The sequence below is a fragment of the Xenopus laevis genome, chromosome 7L, assembly GCF_017654675.1.
Source record: "Xenopus laevis strain J_2021 chromosome 7L, Xenopus_laevis_v10.1, whole genome shotgun sequence".
Lineage (NCBI taxonomy): Eukaryota > Metazoa > Chordata > Amphibia > Anura > Pipidae > Xenopus > Xenopus laevis.
In genome coordinates this window covers 37,947,585-37,965,304 of record NC_054383.1, presented here as the reverse complement: position 1 = coordinate 37,965,304, position 17,720 = coordinate 37,947,585, and the positions used below count along the sequence as shown (strand labels likewise).

Sequence of the window (17,720 nt, the reverse complement as noted above, 5' to 3'; positions counted from 1 at the left end):
TTGTGCACAGTGAATCCTACAATCGTACAATAGTTTTTAAAATGGAAATTTTCTATTTAGTTTTACCCAATGGCACATACTACTAAAAAAGTATATTATTATGAAAATGGTTTATTTACATGAAGCAGGATTTTACATATGAGCTGTTTTATGCAATATCTTTTTATAGAGACCTACATTGTTCGGGGGGTATAGTTTTCCTTTAATAGTGCTGCTCCAGCAACATTTTGCACTGAAATCTATTTTTCAATAGAGCAAACATAATTTTATATTTAATTTTGGAATCTGACATGGGGCTAAGCATGTTGTGAGTTTTTCAGGCGCCCTCGGTCATGTGACTTGTGCTCTGATAAATTTCAGCCAGTCTTTACAGCTGCACTGCAAGTTGGAGTGATAGCACCCCCCCTACAGCCTACCAACAGAACAATGTAACTAAATAACTGCTCCCTGACACTAGATAACAGCTCCCTGTACTCTGGTAGCTATGAGAATAGCATATTTAGGCTCCAAGCTGATCCAAATGTAGGCATACATGAGCCGATAAAAGCTGTCAACTAGGTTCCTCCCAGGTTGGAAACGTATGGGCTGTATATGACTGAATTGGAATTTCCAGCCAGAATATATACTCTGTGGTTGTTTCATGGGGACAATACTGATTCCATGTCTCAAAAAGGGTTGGAGATTAGAGGGAATTGGGTAAATTGGGGCTATACTGGATGCAATATTAGAGGGGAATTGTGGAAGCACTCAAGGCTAAATCAAAATATATTCAAATATAATGGAAGTGCTACTTACAATGCACTTCCCTGGGCCCCTGTCTCATAAATAATTCAGTATAAATGCAAGTGCATATGTTTACAAAAGAGGGGTTTTTAGTTACCAAAGTTATGATCATAAAATTGAAAAGCCACCATACCACGTCAAGGTAAACCCCATATGGCGGTCCCTAACTTGCTTACTTTAAAAAGAGATACTTCTCTACATAAACATATGCACTTGCATTTATACTGAATTATTTATGAGACAGGGGCCCAGGGAAGTGCATTGTAAGTAGCACTTCCATTATATTTGAATATATTTTGATTTAGCCTTGAGTGCTTCCACAATTCCCCACTAATATTGTATATTGGCCTGAAGCTGTGGCATAGCTTTATGTGGTTTTTCAATAGCACCCCATACCCCCCCCCTTAAAATTAATGGTGGTCCTACGCTTTTAAATATGGGCGTTGGTTTGGGCAATCTCTCTCTCTTAAAAGCCTTTACTGGCGGGGGAGGATTCAGCCTTCAAATTGAAACCAATGCTCAACACACACTGAACACAGGTAATGCTATTATGCAGAGAAGTATCTCTTTTTAAAGTAAGCAAGTTAGGGACCGCCATATGGGGTTTACCTTGACGTGGTATGGTGGCTTTTCAATTTTATGATCATAACTTTGGTAACTAAAAACCCCTGTTTTGTAAACATATGCACTTGCATTTATACTGAATTATTTATGAGACAGGGGCCCAGGGAAGTGCATTGTAAGTAGCACTTCCATTATATTTGAATATATTTTGATTTAGCCTTGAGTGCTTCCACAATTCCCCTCTAATATGCTATACTGGATGCAACTGCAAAACCCTGGATCAGGAATGTTGCAGGGAATGGGATGCCTTTAGATACCCGACCTCCCCTTCTTTTAATTGCAAAAATAATATTTTTATTTATTGCCTGTTTCCATGGGCTTTGGAGAGAGAATACAAAGATCCATCCAGCTAGTATTGGCTTGAGGAACAGTGAGATAACTTGAAGCAATTACACACCACCAAATATTGTTTTGTATCTTGTAGTTATCCTGTTTATCTCCCTAGCCTGCCAGCATAATAAAATGGAAGCACTGGGCAGATTAGCTTCAGTTTACAGCAATAACAATAGACTGAGCAGAAAAGAAGATGGTGAAAGGCAATCTAAATATGAAAGGTAGCCAAGGGACTAGAATAAGTTTAACTCCAAAAATTCAGGTCACACATAGAATACATTCTTCAGATTATATGCATCATTATCATAATGATAATGATAATTATATGCATCATTATCATTGTGATATCACTGATTGTTGTACAAACAGTACAAGCCACACAATGTAACACATATATCTTTTTCATTTCTTTATAGATATGCTTTCCCAGTGAATTATGATACAGAAATGTATGAGGCAGTTTTTAATAAGAAAACCTGCTCTTACTATTTTGTGGAAAAGGTAAACCGGTCAAAAGAGTTTTCTGACATGGTAGGCTGAAATGACCCTCTCCTTGGGCCAGAGCCTTATATTGACAACATGTATCTCTATGTGATCATTTGTGTGAACTGAATGCAGATCCTTATATACAAAGCTGAACCACAGTTTGTAAATAACAAATTTTGGATTAAAACTGTTAATCTTTCTGATATAATCACTGATAATGTAACAGTATGGAGATGTATCCTTGGCCAGCATCTACTCCTCATTCTGTATTCATGGAGGTTATGTAATGGCAGGTGCAACGTTCACTACAGGACTGATCATCAACAAGTATGTACATGCTTCATTAAGCTTAATTTAAAGACAAACGACTCATTTAAATTGCACAAAATATTGTGTGGGTGTGTGAAAAATGTGTAGGAAGAGCCATGTACAAATGTGTTAGTTGTTCAACTAACAACCTTTTTCATTGAAAAAGTTGGTTAGGCAAAATAAAACCTGCTTATTTAGTCAGCTGCCAAATGACTGGATCTGAGCTTGATTTGGCCACCCACGTTGCCAGTGTGGCCTGCATCTGGATTATAGAGAAGGCCTGTGCTGATCTCAGACAGCATCCACAGGCTAAACCACTTCCTTAAAGAAGAAACAAACCCTTTACCAAAAAAAAAACCCTACCCCCCACCCCACGTAGACCTCCCTCCCTTCTCCCCTGAGCCTAGCTGCACCCCGGGGAAATGCCCCTAACTTTTTACTTACCCCTCGGTGCAGAGTCACAGCATCGGAGTTCATCGCAGCCATCTTCCAGGCTGCCCTGTTGGTGTTACTGTTCTTTTAATGATACAAGTTCAGTAATAACAAAAAGGGAGCGTAACTTAGACAGAACTAGTGTTCAGAACAGAAAAAAGAAAGGCTGCTTCTTGATGTGCTCTGACATCTACCCGAAAATGCTTAGCTAATGTTGGAGAACTTTGGCCTGTTGTCTGCTGAGAGCCCTGCCTGCTCTGCCCAAGATTCTGCCTCTTCCCAAGTAGAATGTTCTTCCAATTCTTCTGGTACAGGTTTATTGGCTTTTGATTAAGACATAGCCATGTTGATGGCTAGTTTAATCCACCATTTTAGAATGCATTTGGAGGCAGTGAACAGTGCCAATAACTTTGGTAAAAGTTGTGCGACTATGGTAATGCTTTTTAAATGACCCCTTACATGTACCCTTTAATTTAGACATTTTATTTACCTCTGTAAGTCCACCTATCTGCTCCAATTCCTGTCTCTTTTTCCAGGCTGTGCAGGTGGAGCTGGGTGCACTCAGCATACTGCATTGTAGGATAGGAACCATTCATCAGCTAGGTGTACCTGATAGGGAACTGAAGCCTGTCTTTGCTTGTGTGACTGCAGGACTGTAATTGGCTATCCCCCCCCTTCCTCCTACTGAGCTTCTGGCAAGGACCATTAGGACACACCCACCCTTCACTTGAAACATGGGCAGGGCCCACAGCACATCTATAGGAAGCTCCAATACAGGGAATATAAAAAGTACAAATGCAAAAAAGTACAAATGCAAAAAAGTGCTGAACACTCTGAAAAAAATTTCGGAAAATTATAAACGAAAAAATATCCTAAAACCTCTAGAAGTCTGAAAAGGTCCAATAGGATCAGCGCATCTCCCATTGTCTTATGTGGAAGTCAATGGACTTGGAGATGTTTTTAGTGGTTTTTACATTTCATAAATCTTGAATTAGATTAGAGAAATAAAAAACATTTTTTTTAGAGAACAAATATGATTCGTTAAAAAAATATATAATCTGAATTTTAGTAAATAGGCCCCTATGTGTCTGCATTGGTAAATCACATGCAAGTTGTGGAGGAGACTTTTTCTAGTTATTGAGATTGATATCACTATTAGTGCACTGATCCATATAGCTTCAAAAATGGTGTTGCTATGCGCAAGTTAGTTGCATGTGTAGGTGAAATACACAAAGGGAACCATGGAAGTAACAACTCCTCCACTCTTACATTCGTTCACTTTGTTCTATGCCCATTGGGAACAATCGCACACAAGAAGGGTAATTTATGACAGCAAGTGCAGTGTGCAAAGTGCAATTCTGAGTGCAAGTTGCTGTGATTTTTCCCCATAATTCAAGTGCAATTGCAGTTGTGTTGCCTGACTCAATTGCAACTTGTGAATTAAAACAAACAAACCTGAGCGTGTGATTCAGTTATATGACTGTCAAAATAAAGTTTACTTGATTCTTTGGGCATTGTTAATTAGCCCTGTTGTCAGAATGCAAAGCCCTACAGCAATATCTATTTTAAGTTTGTATTTTCTACCTTATTGTATAGCCCTACAGCAGTATTTTATGATAGCAGGTCTGGGCCTAATATGGACAGTTTCCTTAGGTTTCCCTATGGTAAATGTCTCTTAATACAGTATATACTTATGTATATAATCCCATAAATGTTTGTTATTAAACAGAGAGCAAATCAATACCTGACTAAAGAAGGTGCCAATTACCATGCAATATATTGTAGCACATAGGCAGTTTATTGTATTGATCATTTAGGTGCCAAATTGAACTTCATTGTTAATGGCGTTATATTGGTGTTATCTTTCTATGTTACTATAAGGCCTATGGCATTCTCCATTGGTGTTTTATAGCCAGCAGAGAAAGATTCAGTCATATCAGTTCAGCCTGGCATTTGCTTTAAAGGGGTGGTTCACCTTTAAATTAACTTAGTTTTCATTATTTAATTTTAATAGTTTTTTTAATTATTTGCCTTTTTACTCTTACCCGCTTTCAAATTGGGGTCCCTGACCCCATCTAAAATATGAATGCTCTGTAAGACTACAAATATATTGTAATTGGTACTTTCTATTACTCTGCTTTTTATTTATGACATTCCCTATTTATATCGCAGTCTCTAATCCAAATCAATGCATGGGTGCCTGGGTAATTTGGACCCTAGCAACCAGATTGCTGAAACTGAATGTTGCTGAATAAAAAGCTAAACAACTCAAAAATCACAAATAATAAAAAAAAATATATAATATAGAGAAAAAGAACCCCTTATTAACCAATTTATTTAATCATATTTCCCTTGTTTGGGTTAAATTTCAAAATTCATTAGTACTGTATGATTAGACGCACATTAAAAATAATGCCAACTATATATTTTAAAAATGACCCAACAATGATTAATTGACAATAAATTTCTGCAATTTAATTGAACCTCCTTCAATCAATAATTTGAGGTAGAAAAAAAAGGGTTAAAAAACACAGCACAGGTAGGTTCTTAACACCCATATATTGTAAATTACCCCAGTGAGTACAAACTGAGTCAACTGTTTGGAAGGGTAAGTACCTGCTAGTAACTAGGTGTGTAGCTTGTATAGTATACAAGTATATAAAAACTACACGTGTGATTCTTATGTGTCCCAGACAATGGTGATGTCTTATGGTTTATTAATCACTGAGAAAATGAGTCATGGAACAATGTTCTAGCTTGGGACAAATTTAGAAACAATGTCAGGATAATAAAACACTCTATAACTTTCAGCATGGAAGCCTGAGATACATTTGAAGGGTCATTTATGATCGCAAGTGGAGTGTGCAAAGTGACATTTAATGCAAGTTGCATTTTTTTTTACCCAGAGTGCCTTTGTCCCATAATGCCAGTTCAATGGCTCCCAATTCATAAAATGTGCACAACTGCACATTGACACAAATTCTTGCAAATTGTGCCCATAACTCCACAGAAATATCTGGTCCCCGCTGTCAAAATGACGCCTCTGCCTGATTGTTTAAGCACAAGTATATTGTGTATATTGACATTGGCCATTGTGGAAACCTTTCAGCTACCATCACCTTTGAGGTGGCAGTAGCTCCAGGGTTCCACGCATAAGTAGGAACACCTTTGCACAACTGGAGGCAGTAGAGATTCAGCAGCACTGAGCGCAGGCGTGCGGAGGTCCATGGAGCAGCTTTGGACACAAGAAACCTTGAATGAATGCTGTTTATTTGTCCAGTGGTGCATACATTTTTGAGGGACCATCGATTCTGCACTTGGGGCTCTAAATAAGCCCTTATGTGTCTATAATTGTTGAGGCCATATCAGTTGCAATGAATATACCAGTCTCTAAAAGCAGCCAGGTAACATTCACCTAAATGGGAAATCCTCTGATTATATCCAATATTTCTGCCACTAGCTGGACAAAAATAGGGAAGTCACCATTCCCAGTTGAAGAACCTGCAATAGACAGTGATAAACCAGGTCAAAGCTGGCTTTGATGAGCATTTTGTTTTCTGTAATTCTATATTCTATACTGTGATCACAAACCTCCTTGCTTCATAAGTCGCTTAGTTCATTATCATTGGCATGGTATAGTAAATGTGACTCTATTTTACAGCTTACAGTATACAGCTTGTTGGACAGATTTAGATTCTTTGCTGTAAGGGTTCTTCACAATTTATTACCCTTACTACGACACAGATCATACAGGCATGTGAGTTAAAAAGCCTAGAAATAGAAGCACATTTTTTAAAATGTGATAAAACTGTGTTCATGGCCAGGCCACCCTCCCCAACTGCTATTCTAGACTTTCAAGAGGGGCCTATGCTCCCTGTACCTGAGCTTTAAAGGCATTGTATAGTTGGGTTGGTGGCCACCACTGCTGTGTTTGCTGAGTTGGAGCATGCACACTAAAGGGCACATTTACTAAGGGTCGATGTGAATTCTCAAATTTAAAAACTTTGAATTTCAAAGTAATTTTTGGGTACTTCGACCATCGAATAGGCCAAATTCGACTTTGATTCGAATTGAAAATATTTTGCATATTCGACCATTCCAAAATCAAAGTACTGTCTCTTTAAAAAACTTCGACTTCGACACTTCGCCACCTTAAACCTGCCGAATTGCTATGTTAGCCGATGGGGACCTCCTAGAACCTATAGCCAACATTTGGCTGTTTTTAGAAGTCAAAGTTTTTTTTTTGAAAATCGTTCGATCGTTCGATTATTACGATCGATCGAACTATTTTAATTTGATCGAAAACTGCTAAATTTAATCCAAAAAAAACTTCGACTATCGAATTTTTTCAATGCGATGGTCGAATTTCGAAGTTTTAGCACTTCGAAATTCGACCCTTAGTAAATGTGCCCCTAAAAACTGAGCTAATCGTGTCTTTCAGCATGCATGCTTCTGGTCTGCCATTGCAACAATGGAAGCTCTGAGAGGATGTGACATAGGAGGAAAGGCTGTTGTTAGCCTGAAACGACGCTGAAAAGCCATTTTTAATAAAGGCCTTTTAATTTTCCTGTGTGGTGCTGTCTACTTGAAAATTGTGCCTTCAGTTCGGGGCTTACAGAGACTTGCACCTGATCATATTGGATCCTGCTGGTGAGTGCTGACTTCTTTATAACCAGACGGGGTAGCCATTGACCTCTCTGCTTATCTGCATTTTGAGTCCATTTATAGGGCTGTAGGGTCCCATTCTGGTGGAACAGTTGGGGAGGTTGTACTATAATAAGCTTTACTTCTACTTTTAAATGTTTATGAAAGCAAAGTAATCCAATGTGGCTAAATTTGCTGCTGTAAAAAACAGGTCTTTCTACTAACATGTGGCCAGCCATGACAGGCTCGACATTTTTTGTCATGTCCCTTTAGTCCACAAGTGTAGCTGTACATAAAAACCCATCAATACATAGGAGCAGATTTATAGATTTATCAAGGGTCGAAGTGAATTCGAGGGAATTTTCGAAGTAAAAAAAAAATCGAAATTCAAAGTAATTTTTTGGATACTTCGACCATCAAATAGGATACTACGACTTCGAATTTACTTCAACTTCGATTCGAAGTAAAATCGTTCCAATATTCGACCATTCGATAATCGAAGTACAGTCTCTTTAAAAAAACTTTGACTTCAATACTTCGCCAAATTAAACCTGCCAAAGTGCTATGTTTGCCTATGGGGACCTTTTAATGCATTTTTCGAAGTTTTGTGTAGTCGAAGTAAAATCGCTTGCTCGATCGATCTATTTAATCGTTCTATCAATTCGATTTCAATTCGATGGTCGAATTTCAAAGTATTTTCTACTTTGAAATTCTACCCTTGATAAATCTGCCCCATAGTGTTGATATTTATTTATTATGTTAACAACTAGTTAAGTGTATGAGTACATGCTTTATTTCGTGCTACAGCCCCTAATTTAATTCAAAGGCTAAAATATAACAAAACTTAATTCACTTAACTCAAAACAACTCAAAACAAAGGTTATTTAGCTGAGCCAATAACGTATATACCAAGCATAAAAGGGGTTGTTCAATTTTGCATTGCCTTTTAGTATGATGCAGAAAGTGATATTCTGAGACAATTTGCGATTGGTTTTCATTTCTGTTTTTTTAGTTAATTAGCTTATTCAGCAGCTCTCCAGTTTACAGTTTCAGTAGTCTAGTTACTAGGGTCCAAATAACCATTTCAACCATGCATTTATTTGATCAGGAGAAGGAAATATGAATAGCAGTGGGCCTGAATAGAAAGATGTGTCATAAAAATTAGCAACAACAATACATCTGTAGCCTTACAGATTATTTGCTTTTTAGACCCCCAATTGAAAGCTGAAACGAGTTAAAAGAAGAAGTCAAATAATTCAAAAAATCAAAAATGAAGGCCAGTTACTTGGAATTAGCCATTCTATAAGATACTCAAAGTTAAAGGTAAAGATGAACCACCTCTTTAAAGTATCACTACAAATTTCCGCGACCTACAGCTTTGAAACTTTCCATTTACATCCAGCACAGTATGCCCATGTGTATTCATGTTCACTTTTATGAGTGTTGATTATTTGATCCCATATATTAGCAATTAATAGTTAGGTAACGCAAGATATAGTTAGCTGTGGTTAGCCGTGCTTAAAGGTCGCAATATTAGTCATGATATAATTGCAGGGATCAGTGAAACTGGTTTGAGTTCTAAAGTGATATAACCAAGTTGTTGCTGGACCCATGATCCTTCAGTGCAGGGACATGCTATATACAGGACCTTTCCTTTAGACTTGTATCAGGAACAATTATTCACTCACAAGTTTTCCTTTTCAGTTTTCCAGTGTAATTATGATCTCCCTGTATACATGGAGTTATTGTATTTTATTTAAAACAGGGCTACTGCTCCCAAGAATGTTTAGAGATACACAGCAGATTTTTGTTTGCAGTTTATGGACAAAAATAAATAAGGGACTCATTTTCTATGGCAAGTAATGTACAAAAACTGGTTCAAACCACACTCTTGCCTCCACTTTTGCATCATCATCACAGGTGTAATGCTTTAAGGCTTCACACATGCTGACTTTTCTTTTATAGGTGCAATGTGCTCCTGCCATTGACCAAGAACAGTCACATGCATGGCCCCTACTTCCATAAGCAAACATGGTATGGTTTTGGCCCTTAATTTCCAGCATTTGCGCACTAATAATTGATCCCTATTGTCTCAAAAGTGTATAAAGTGTATTTACAGTACAGTGTTCCTGGCTCTTTAAAACAAATGGTTTAATTTTTTTTTTAACCAAACATATCCCTGACATTATGATCTTGTGCATACAATAAATATGCTAATGCTTCTGCATTGTGCCAGGTTTGTTGACATAGTTAGTTTCCCGAAAAACCACGAATTTTTCAGATGTTTGCCCGAAAAATCCGAAATTGTTGAATTTTCGGGCTGATTTCAGCACAGACCAAAGAAATTTCCAAATAGGTTAGGGACCTCTCCCATTGACTTATATACAACCTCGGCAGGTCTGAGATGCCTGATTTTCGGATTCTGACTTTTTGCAGCCTAGGGGTATAATAAATCTTGAAAAATTCAAGTTTTTTTTCCACTAAAAATTCAGATTTGTTAGTAAAAAGAACTAATTCCGACCACACCATAATATACTGTTAGCGTGCACTGGTACAACTGGTGTGTTTGCTTCAGAAAGACTATTATAGTTTATATAAACAAGCTGCTGTGTAGCTATGGGCAGCCATTCAAGCTGGAAAAAAGGAGAATTTTGTATAATTGACTGGTTCCAAGTGTTGCCTTTTACGTGCCTTCTGCTCTGCCTTTGTCCATTAAAGGCAAATATATTAGTATAAGTGAAGTAGAGCCAGGCACTTGCAGATTCACTGCAAAAAGTTTTATTTCACGACATGTTTCGGGCAAAGTCCTTTGGGCAAATGACTTTGGGCTTTGCCCGAAACATGTCGTGAAATTAAACTTTTTGCAGTAAATCTGCAAGTGCCTGGCTCTACTTCACTTATACTAAAAAGGAGAAGAGGCACAGGTTACAGAGCACATTACAGATAAGCTCTGTCCAATACAATGGTGTTTTATCTGTTATCTGTTATGTAACCTGTACCTTTTCTGCTTTTTTTTAGGTTGAATGGCTTCCCCTATGGCTACACAACAGTTTGTTTATATAAACTATAGTAGTCTTTCTGTGCAGAGCAACAGTACAATATATATTAATTACTTTGATACACTTTCAGTTTTTGGTGTTACTGTTCCTTTAAACATGACTAAAGGGAGAACGATGACTCAGTGGGTAGCACCGGTTTCCTCCTAAAAAACACATGGGCAGGTTAATTAGCTCCTGTTTAAACTGGCTTTGTTGTATATGATAGGGAGCTTAGAATGTGAGCTCCACTTGGGCAGGGACTGATGTTCAATTTTATATAGCACTGCAGAAGAGAGTTTGCACTATATAAATCCCAGGAAATAAAAAAAGGACAGAGCTAGGGGTATATTTATCAAAGAGTGAAGTTAGAGGTCGCCACAGTCCTCTAGAGTGAAATTCCGCCACTCTCCATTCATTGCTATGGGATTTTTAAAGGCGTATTTATCAATAGGTGAAAGTGAATGTTCATCCTTTAAAGGAGAAGGAAACCCTTTTGCAAAAAAAACGTACCCCATCCCAGGTAGACCCCCCTCCCTCCTCCCCCCAGGCTTACTAACCCCCCCCCCACCGGGGAAATGCCCCATACTGCATACTTACCTTGGCGCAGATTCTTCCAGTGGAGTTCCACGCATCTATCTTCCGTGACCTCGGTAAGCTGACTGGGAGATCGTCAATTTCCACGTAATTCCGCGCATGCGCAGTTGTCACAAACCGGCAAACTGCTCCAACTGTGCATGCGCAGAAATACCGATCTCCCAGTCAGCTTACCGAGGAGCCGGAAGATGGATGCGGGGAACTCCGCTGGAAGAATCTGCGGCGAGGGTTAAGTATGGAGTATGGGGCATTTCCCGGGGGGGGGGTAGTTAGCCTGGGGGGAGGAGGGAGGGGGTCTACCTGGTGTGGGGGGGTAAGGGTGTTTTTTACAAAAGGTTTTGCTTCTTCTTTAATAAATACGTCTTTCAAAATCCAATAGAAATGAATGGAGAGGGGTGGAATTTCACTCTAGAGGATTGTGGAGATCTCTACCTTCACTTTTTTGATAAATATACCCCCTAGAGTCCAGTAACAAAATGGTTTGTCAGAGTAAATAGCATGTAAAATTGTGACTGTAGGGAGCCAATATTCAGCAAAACCATGAAAATAGTAGATAGGAAAACTAGGCTATAAATTGTAAATATTTACATTTTCTAATAATGTATTCCAAACCACAATGCTTACATTTCTGTCCACTGTTTTTAATCTGATGGAGAGTGATTCATTCTGTAGCCACACCTTCTTATTTATAAGAATCTTCATAAATTGTGGGAGTTAAATAGCGAGTGCTTCTTCACACTTCTTCACACTTGAGGTTTCCTCTCCAAGATCAGATCTACTGAACATGATGCTGCTGGCATATTCAAGCAAATCTCCATGGGTGAGTTATTGGGCATATGTCACATGCTATAAGTAAAAGAGAGCTTGCAGATGGAGTAGACTGATTGATAAAGAAAACTTGGCCAATTCCTTATGAAGCTCTTGTACATAGAATTGTTTTGCATTGGGGCACTCTGCCCCAATTAGTTCAGTCCTAGCTAACAAGCAGTGGTGTAACTAGATATTACTGGGCCCCACAGCAAATTAATTTTAGGGCCCCCCACATATCCAGAGGTTATCCTGTTTTACCAATAGATATTGAAATTATTCAATATTTGGCCACATAGGGCTCCTATACCTCTTGGGCACCCTCCAGCCGCTGGGTCTGTTTTCTCTGTAGTCATTCCCCTGCTAACTAGGTTCTTTGATAAACCAGATCATGTACGTTTGTGTGAACTAAGGGCCCAGAGTCACTAAAGATAGGATTTACTGTATTATTGCAAAGAACTACGTAACGTTGTATATTGTTCGAATTGACCTAATACAGATTGATAACCTAAGAACAAATAGCTGTGCTCTTATTATCAGCTAATATCAGTATTGGTCAAATTCATTGCAAAATGTACCCTTGGCCATAGCTTTTCTTGTAGTGTGATGTTGCAATTGGTTTTGATTTATTATTATTTTATTCAGCAGGTCTCTAGTTTACAATTTCAGCAATCTGGTTGCTATGGCCCAGATTACCCTAGCAACAATGCATTGATTAGAATCAGAGACTGGGATATGAATAGGAGAGGGCCTGAATAGAAAGATGAGTAATAAAAAGTAGCAAGAACAATTCATGTGAAAAAATTGAGGGCACGCCAGCTCATAAAGTAACCACTGTTTAATGTAGCATTAAAAAACAGGTGGCTGCTGTATAATGGACGTGTTTCTGGATCACCCCTTCAATAGTCAAAAGAAAAAAATTAAGGCAATTTGAATATTTGCTTAGAATTAGCCATTCTATAAAATACTAAAAGTTAACTTAAAGGTAAATCACCCCTATAACTTGCAGATTTCCAAGTTTGGTCGATAAATCTGCCTTTTATTTTCAAACGAGATTCCCCGTTTTTCCTACTAATTTAGTTTTTTAATTTGGCCCACAGAATCTACTGTTTGTTCCAATACTGGCTTCTTCATTTGTAGTATTCTTATGTAATGCGACATGCCTTGACAGAGATCCCAGCAGGGGACAACCAGGTGCCAGACTAGACGGTAAGAAAATGTCTTTGATCCTAAGGGCATAAAGAATGTTATGCCATTAGCTGTATTAGAGTATGAGACAGATTTACACTGTAGTAATCAGTAGTCTGTAGCCAATTTATTATGATAAAAGCAAAGATCTGCTGCACCATCATTTTTTCTTTTTGCCTCTAATCATATGTGTGAAGCAAGGACCAACCTATCACATCTGTGCACATAAGTTATATTTTTGTCTTCCCTGTTAAATAGGAAATCCTAGGACATTCCAGTTTTTCCAGTTTGTTCTTATGCCAACCCATTATGACTCAATGTACTACTGTGTTTATTGTAGCCATGGTTATGTTTAGCTTATATATCTGGAATGCCATGCCATCCTATATTCTGGAAGAGAAAGTGATGATTTACATTAACATGGCAGAAAACACTGAAAATGTTAAATTATGTAGACCATTTGTAAGACAAGATTGGATTGGATAAATCTCACACAGACTATTGGTTAAAAATTTGGTTGCAGAGCCAGTGAAAACTGGGGTGAGAAATACTGAATGTGCTGTGCATAAGGGAACTTAAAAGGGACCTGTCACCCAAAACAATTATTCAAAATCCTATTTTATCACATTAGTTAAGCAAAATTAACTTTAATTAAACTATATAAATTGTTTGAATCTTGTTTCCTTCAGTCTGGGAATTCATAATTATAGCAAGCAGGCAGGAGCCATTTTGTGGACACTGTTATTAAGACAAGCCTTGTATCATCTCAGAATCTTGTTTGTGCACCAGAATAGGGGACCTGATGTCCATCCCCATGCACTGGCTACACAATTAAACGGTGAAGAGAACAGGGGAATGTGGGGAGAGCAGTGACATCTAAGAAGTGCTGAATTGAAAGTAATTGTTTGTCCCGCCTCTATGCCTAAGGCATAGAGGAGTGGCAGACAATATTTGATTGACAGCTGAGATTTCTAAATGAGTTTACAACAGCTATGAATGCTTTAATAAAAGATAGAAATTGGATTTCATGTTTAATTTGAAAAGGACTTTTATTAAACAACTTTTTGTGTCTGGATGGCAGGTCCACTTTAAAGGGGCAGTTCAAATGGAAACAAAATTCAATATGAGAAAGTGGTGTTTCTAATTGTGAGTTTTGAGTGTAATTCTGTATCGTTGTAGTGTTAATGTGGTAAAGCAATTTGGGGTAATCATTTCGTTCTTATGATTTAGGCTGTCTTGATGGGAACGTGATGCGACCTTTTAACTCTACATGGAATATAGAAAACTGTACCGAATGCAATTGTACTCAGAGTGGGATAACCTGCTGTTCGACGTAAGTGAAACAGAAATGGAAACTTTTTTTTCTGGAACACGGATGAGGAATTTGAAATTTTCTTTAAATGAAAATTTAAAGGAAATTGAATTTTAATTTTGCTGGGATCTGCCAGTTTGGTGACTACGGACACTGGGGGTGCATTACAAAGTCCACATGCACACCTGTAAAAATGTGAAAGCCAAATAGTTTTCTCAATTCCAATTGCAGCACCATTATGGCAGATCTGGTAAAATGTCAATACATGCACACAGGGCCGCCATTAGAAATCACGGGGCCCCGTACAATATAATTTTTGGGGCCCCCTGGGCCCCGCCCACACTGACGACCAAGCTCCGCCCCATATCCCGCCCACATCGCAGTTAAAAGACCACACAGACATCAGCGCTAAAAAAGTAACCCCCCCCCACACAAGTTGTAAAAAGCTATTGATGGTCAGGGCCCCCTTATAAAAAAAATTGGGGCCCCAAAAAAAAAAAAATTAAAATTTTTTTTTTTTTAAAATCATTGGTGGCAGGGGCCCCCTGTTGAAAAATTAATTTTTTTTTGAAAAAAAAAAAAAACATTGGCGGCAGGGGCCCCCTTATAAGTTAAAAACAAATTGGGGCCCCAAAAAAAAATTTGAAAAAAAATTAATTTTTTTTTGAAAAAAAAAAAAACATTGGCGGCAGGGGCCCCCTTATAAGTTAAAAACAAATTGGGGCCCCAAAAAAAAATTTGGAGAAAAAAAAATTTTTTTGAAAAAAAAAAAAATGGTGGCAGGGGCCCCCTTACAAGTTAAAAACAAATTGGGGCCCCAAAAAAAATTTAAAAAAAAAATAATTTTTTTTTGAAAAAAACTGGTGGCAGGGGCCCCCTTACAAGTTAAAAAAATTTGGGGCCACCAAAAAGAAAATTAATTTTTTTTTTAAAAAAAAAACCCAAAAAAAAACAATGGTGGCAAGGGGCCCCTTACGAGTTAAAAAAAAAATTGGGGCCCCAAAAACAAAAGTTTTAAAAAAAAGATTGGTGGCAGGGGCCTATAGAATATTAAAATAATACATTGGTGGCCAGGGGATTAAAAAAAAAAAAAAACACAAACTGGTGTTCAGTAGAATTGAACTCATGGCTTCAGTACTTCAACTTCGCCTCCTTTCGTGACTTCGGGTCTTTTCACCGCTTCAGGACTTCGGCTTCGGCTGTTTTCGTGACTTCGGGTCTTTGCGCTGCTTCAGGACTTCGGCTTCGGCTGTTTTCGTGACTTCGGGTCTTTTCGGCGCTTCGTGACTTCGGGACTTCGGCTTTTTCCGTGACTTCGGGTCTTTTCGTCGCATCGGCTTCGGCTTTTCGGCACTTCCGCATTCGGCACTGAAGAGGCAAGACGTACGGCTCGGGCGCTCGTAAGGGGGGCCCGGATCTTCAAAAAAATGCAGCGCTGCCGGGCCCCCCTTCATGCCCGGGCCCGGTACGCTTGTCCCCCCTGTCCCCCCCTGATGGCGGCCCTGCATGCACATTATCCCCTGTCACCAGCCAAATTCTATAATGAGCATGCATGTGCTAGAAGGTTTTTAAATAAAGGAAGCAGTTGTAGGGAAACACATATTAACCTCGTCCCCAGGGTCATTCTAGCCATGAACTGTATGTTGGCAGATCATGATTTGTCAGAAGTCAGAGTTCTAGACTTGTATATTGTCGTTTTATACTGTATATCTGTCTTCAGGTGTCTAAGCGAAGACCTTTTAGATATGCTACAATCACATGTAAATTGAAAAATTTTTATTTTGAAAATACCAGTTATCCATGTATTATTTTGCATAAGGATTTTTGTATAAAGGCTAGTCATTGGCATTGTCATTGGTCTTAGCCTCTACCTACCATCCAATGCTCCAACCCACCCTCTTCACCCAGAAGGGTGAGATCCACAGTTTGGAAACCCATGCCATCCCTTTACATCTGTGTCAACAATTATCATTCCCTCTTCCTCCAATTTCTTTTCAGGCTTCAAGTACCTGTAGTACTTTCGGGGAACTGTGAAGTTGTGGTGAATAGAAGTGCCTGTACCTACTATATCCAGAAAACCAGTGATAAACCTGAACTCTGCAATATGTATGTGTTGCTATAGAAGCCGCAAGTCATGTCAAATGCAAATGTAAATGCTCCATGCTCCAATGCTCATTGAAAACCGTTGAAATGTTTATGTTTAAAGATAATCGTTTTACAATAATATATATTGGGAGGATCATAAAACAGGTCAACCAAATGGTTATCTGAGCACATTGCAATTATTTAAGTACATAATTGCTATTGCATGGTATTTAAAGAAGACATTTTGGGGGTTATTTATCAAAATCAGGTTTTTTTCAGATTTTTTTAAGTAAAAAAAATCCAAACTAGAATCCATGATATGACCTTATTTATCATTGAAAAAACTTGATAAAATCAGTTCAGAAAAGAACTCAAAAAAATTCAGGTTTTTGTGAAAAAAATACGTTTTTACTTAAAAAATCAGAAAAAAACAGATTTTTGGCCAAAACCCAGAGCAGACCATGATATCTTCAAATTTGAAATGGGACCTTTGCAATAGACTTCTATAGGACCCCGACAGCTTGGAGATGGAGTACTTTCAGAATCAGTATTTTAGCAGCCTCAGGGTATAATAAATAACAAAAATTGATTTTTTTTTTCCACTAAAAATTCGGATTTTATTTAAAAAAAAAAAAATAGAATTATTCGCGTTTTTAGCATTCAGACTTTATTAAATAACCCCCTAAATGTAAAAAAAACAAGAATGTACCAGTGCAGTAAAATCTTTTAGGTATGTATAGAAGGAAGGTGCTTAAAAAAGTAATGTTTCTTGTTACTTTATTGAAAATGTATGCAAAAACCTTACTAGTCCCGCCCATCTGTTCCACTTCCTGCTCTCTCAATTGTCTGGCTTTGCAGGGGTTGCCGGCGGCACTCAGAACACTGCACTGTAGGATAGGAACCAATTAGCAGCTACGCTGACCTGATAGGGAACTGAAGCCTTAGCTTGTGTGACTGCATTTAAATCAGGGACCATTAAACATCTAAACGGAGCTCCCATAAAGAGGTTATTTTGAAAGATATATTCATTTTTAGCACAATGTGAAACCAACACCATATATTAAACATAATTGCCTACAAAGTTA

At 38.2% G+C, this 17,720-nt stretch overlaps 1 protein-coding gene across 2 annotated transcripts; it reads left to right on the top strand.

The window, feature by feature from the left end:
- The first annotated feature begins 1,274 nt into the window (after window positions 1–1,274).
- LOC108696223 (beta-microseminoprotein) lies at window positions 1,275–16,999 on the top strand. Of its 2 annotated transcripts, XM_041568809.1 has the most exons (5): window positions 1,275–1,322; window positions 2,157–2,241; window positions 13,151–13,259; window positions 14,469–14,571; window positions 16,549–16,999. In XM_041568809.1, the coding sequence occupies exons 2-5, from the start codon at window positions 2,188–2,190 to the stop codon at window positions 16,670–16,672; spliced, it is 390 nt and encodes a 129-aa protein (XP_041424743.1). In that variant the 5' UTR covers window positions 1,275–1,322; window positions 2,157–2,187; the 3' UTR covers window positions 16,673–16,999. The 2 variants fall into 2 exon arrangements, with proteins under 2 accessions (XP_041424743.1, XP_041424744.1); XM_041568810.1 differs by lacking the exons at window positions 1,275–1,322; window positions 2,157–2,241 and adding an exon at window positions 11,922–12,063 and having other exon boundaries at window positions 16,549–16,980.
- Window positions 17,000–17,720: the final 721 nt, after the last annotated feature.

Coding starts and splice junctions, on each gene's coding strand:
- LOC108696223 (XM_041568809.1), top strand. CDS start 2,188: ATGTATGAGGCAGTTTTTAATAAGAAAACCTGCTCTTACTATTTTGTG. Junction 2,242..13,150: donor CTTACTATTTTGTGGAAAAG/GTAAACCGGTCA, acceptor TTTGGCCCACAG/AATCTACTGTTTGTTCCAAT. Junction 14,572..16,548: donor GGGATAACCTGCTGTTCGAC/GTAAGTGAAACA, acceptor ATTTCTTTTCAG/GCTTCAAGTACCTGTAGTAC.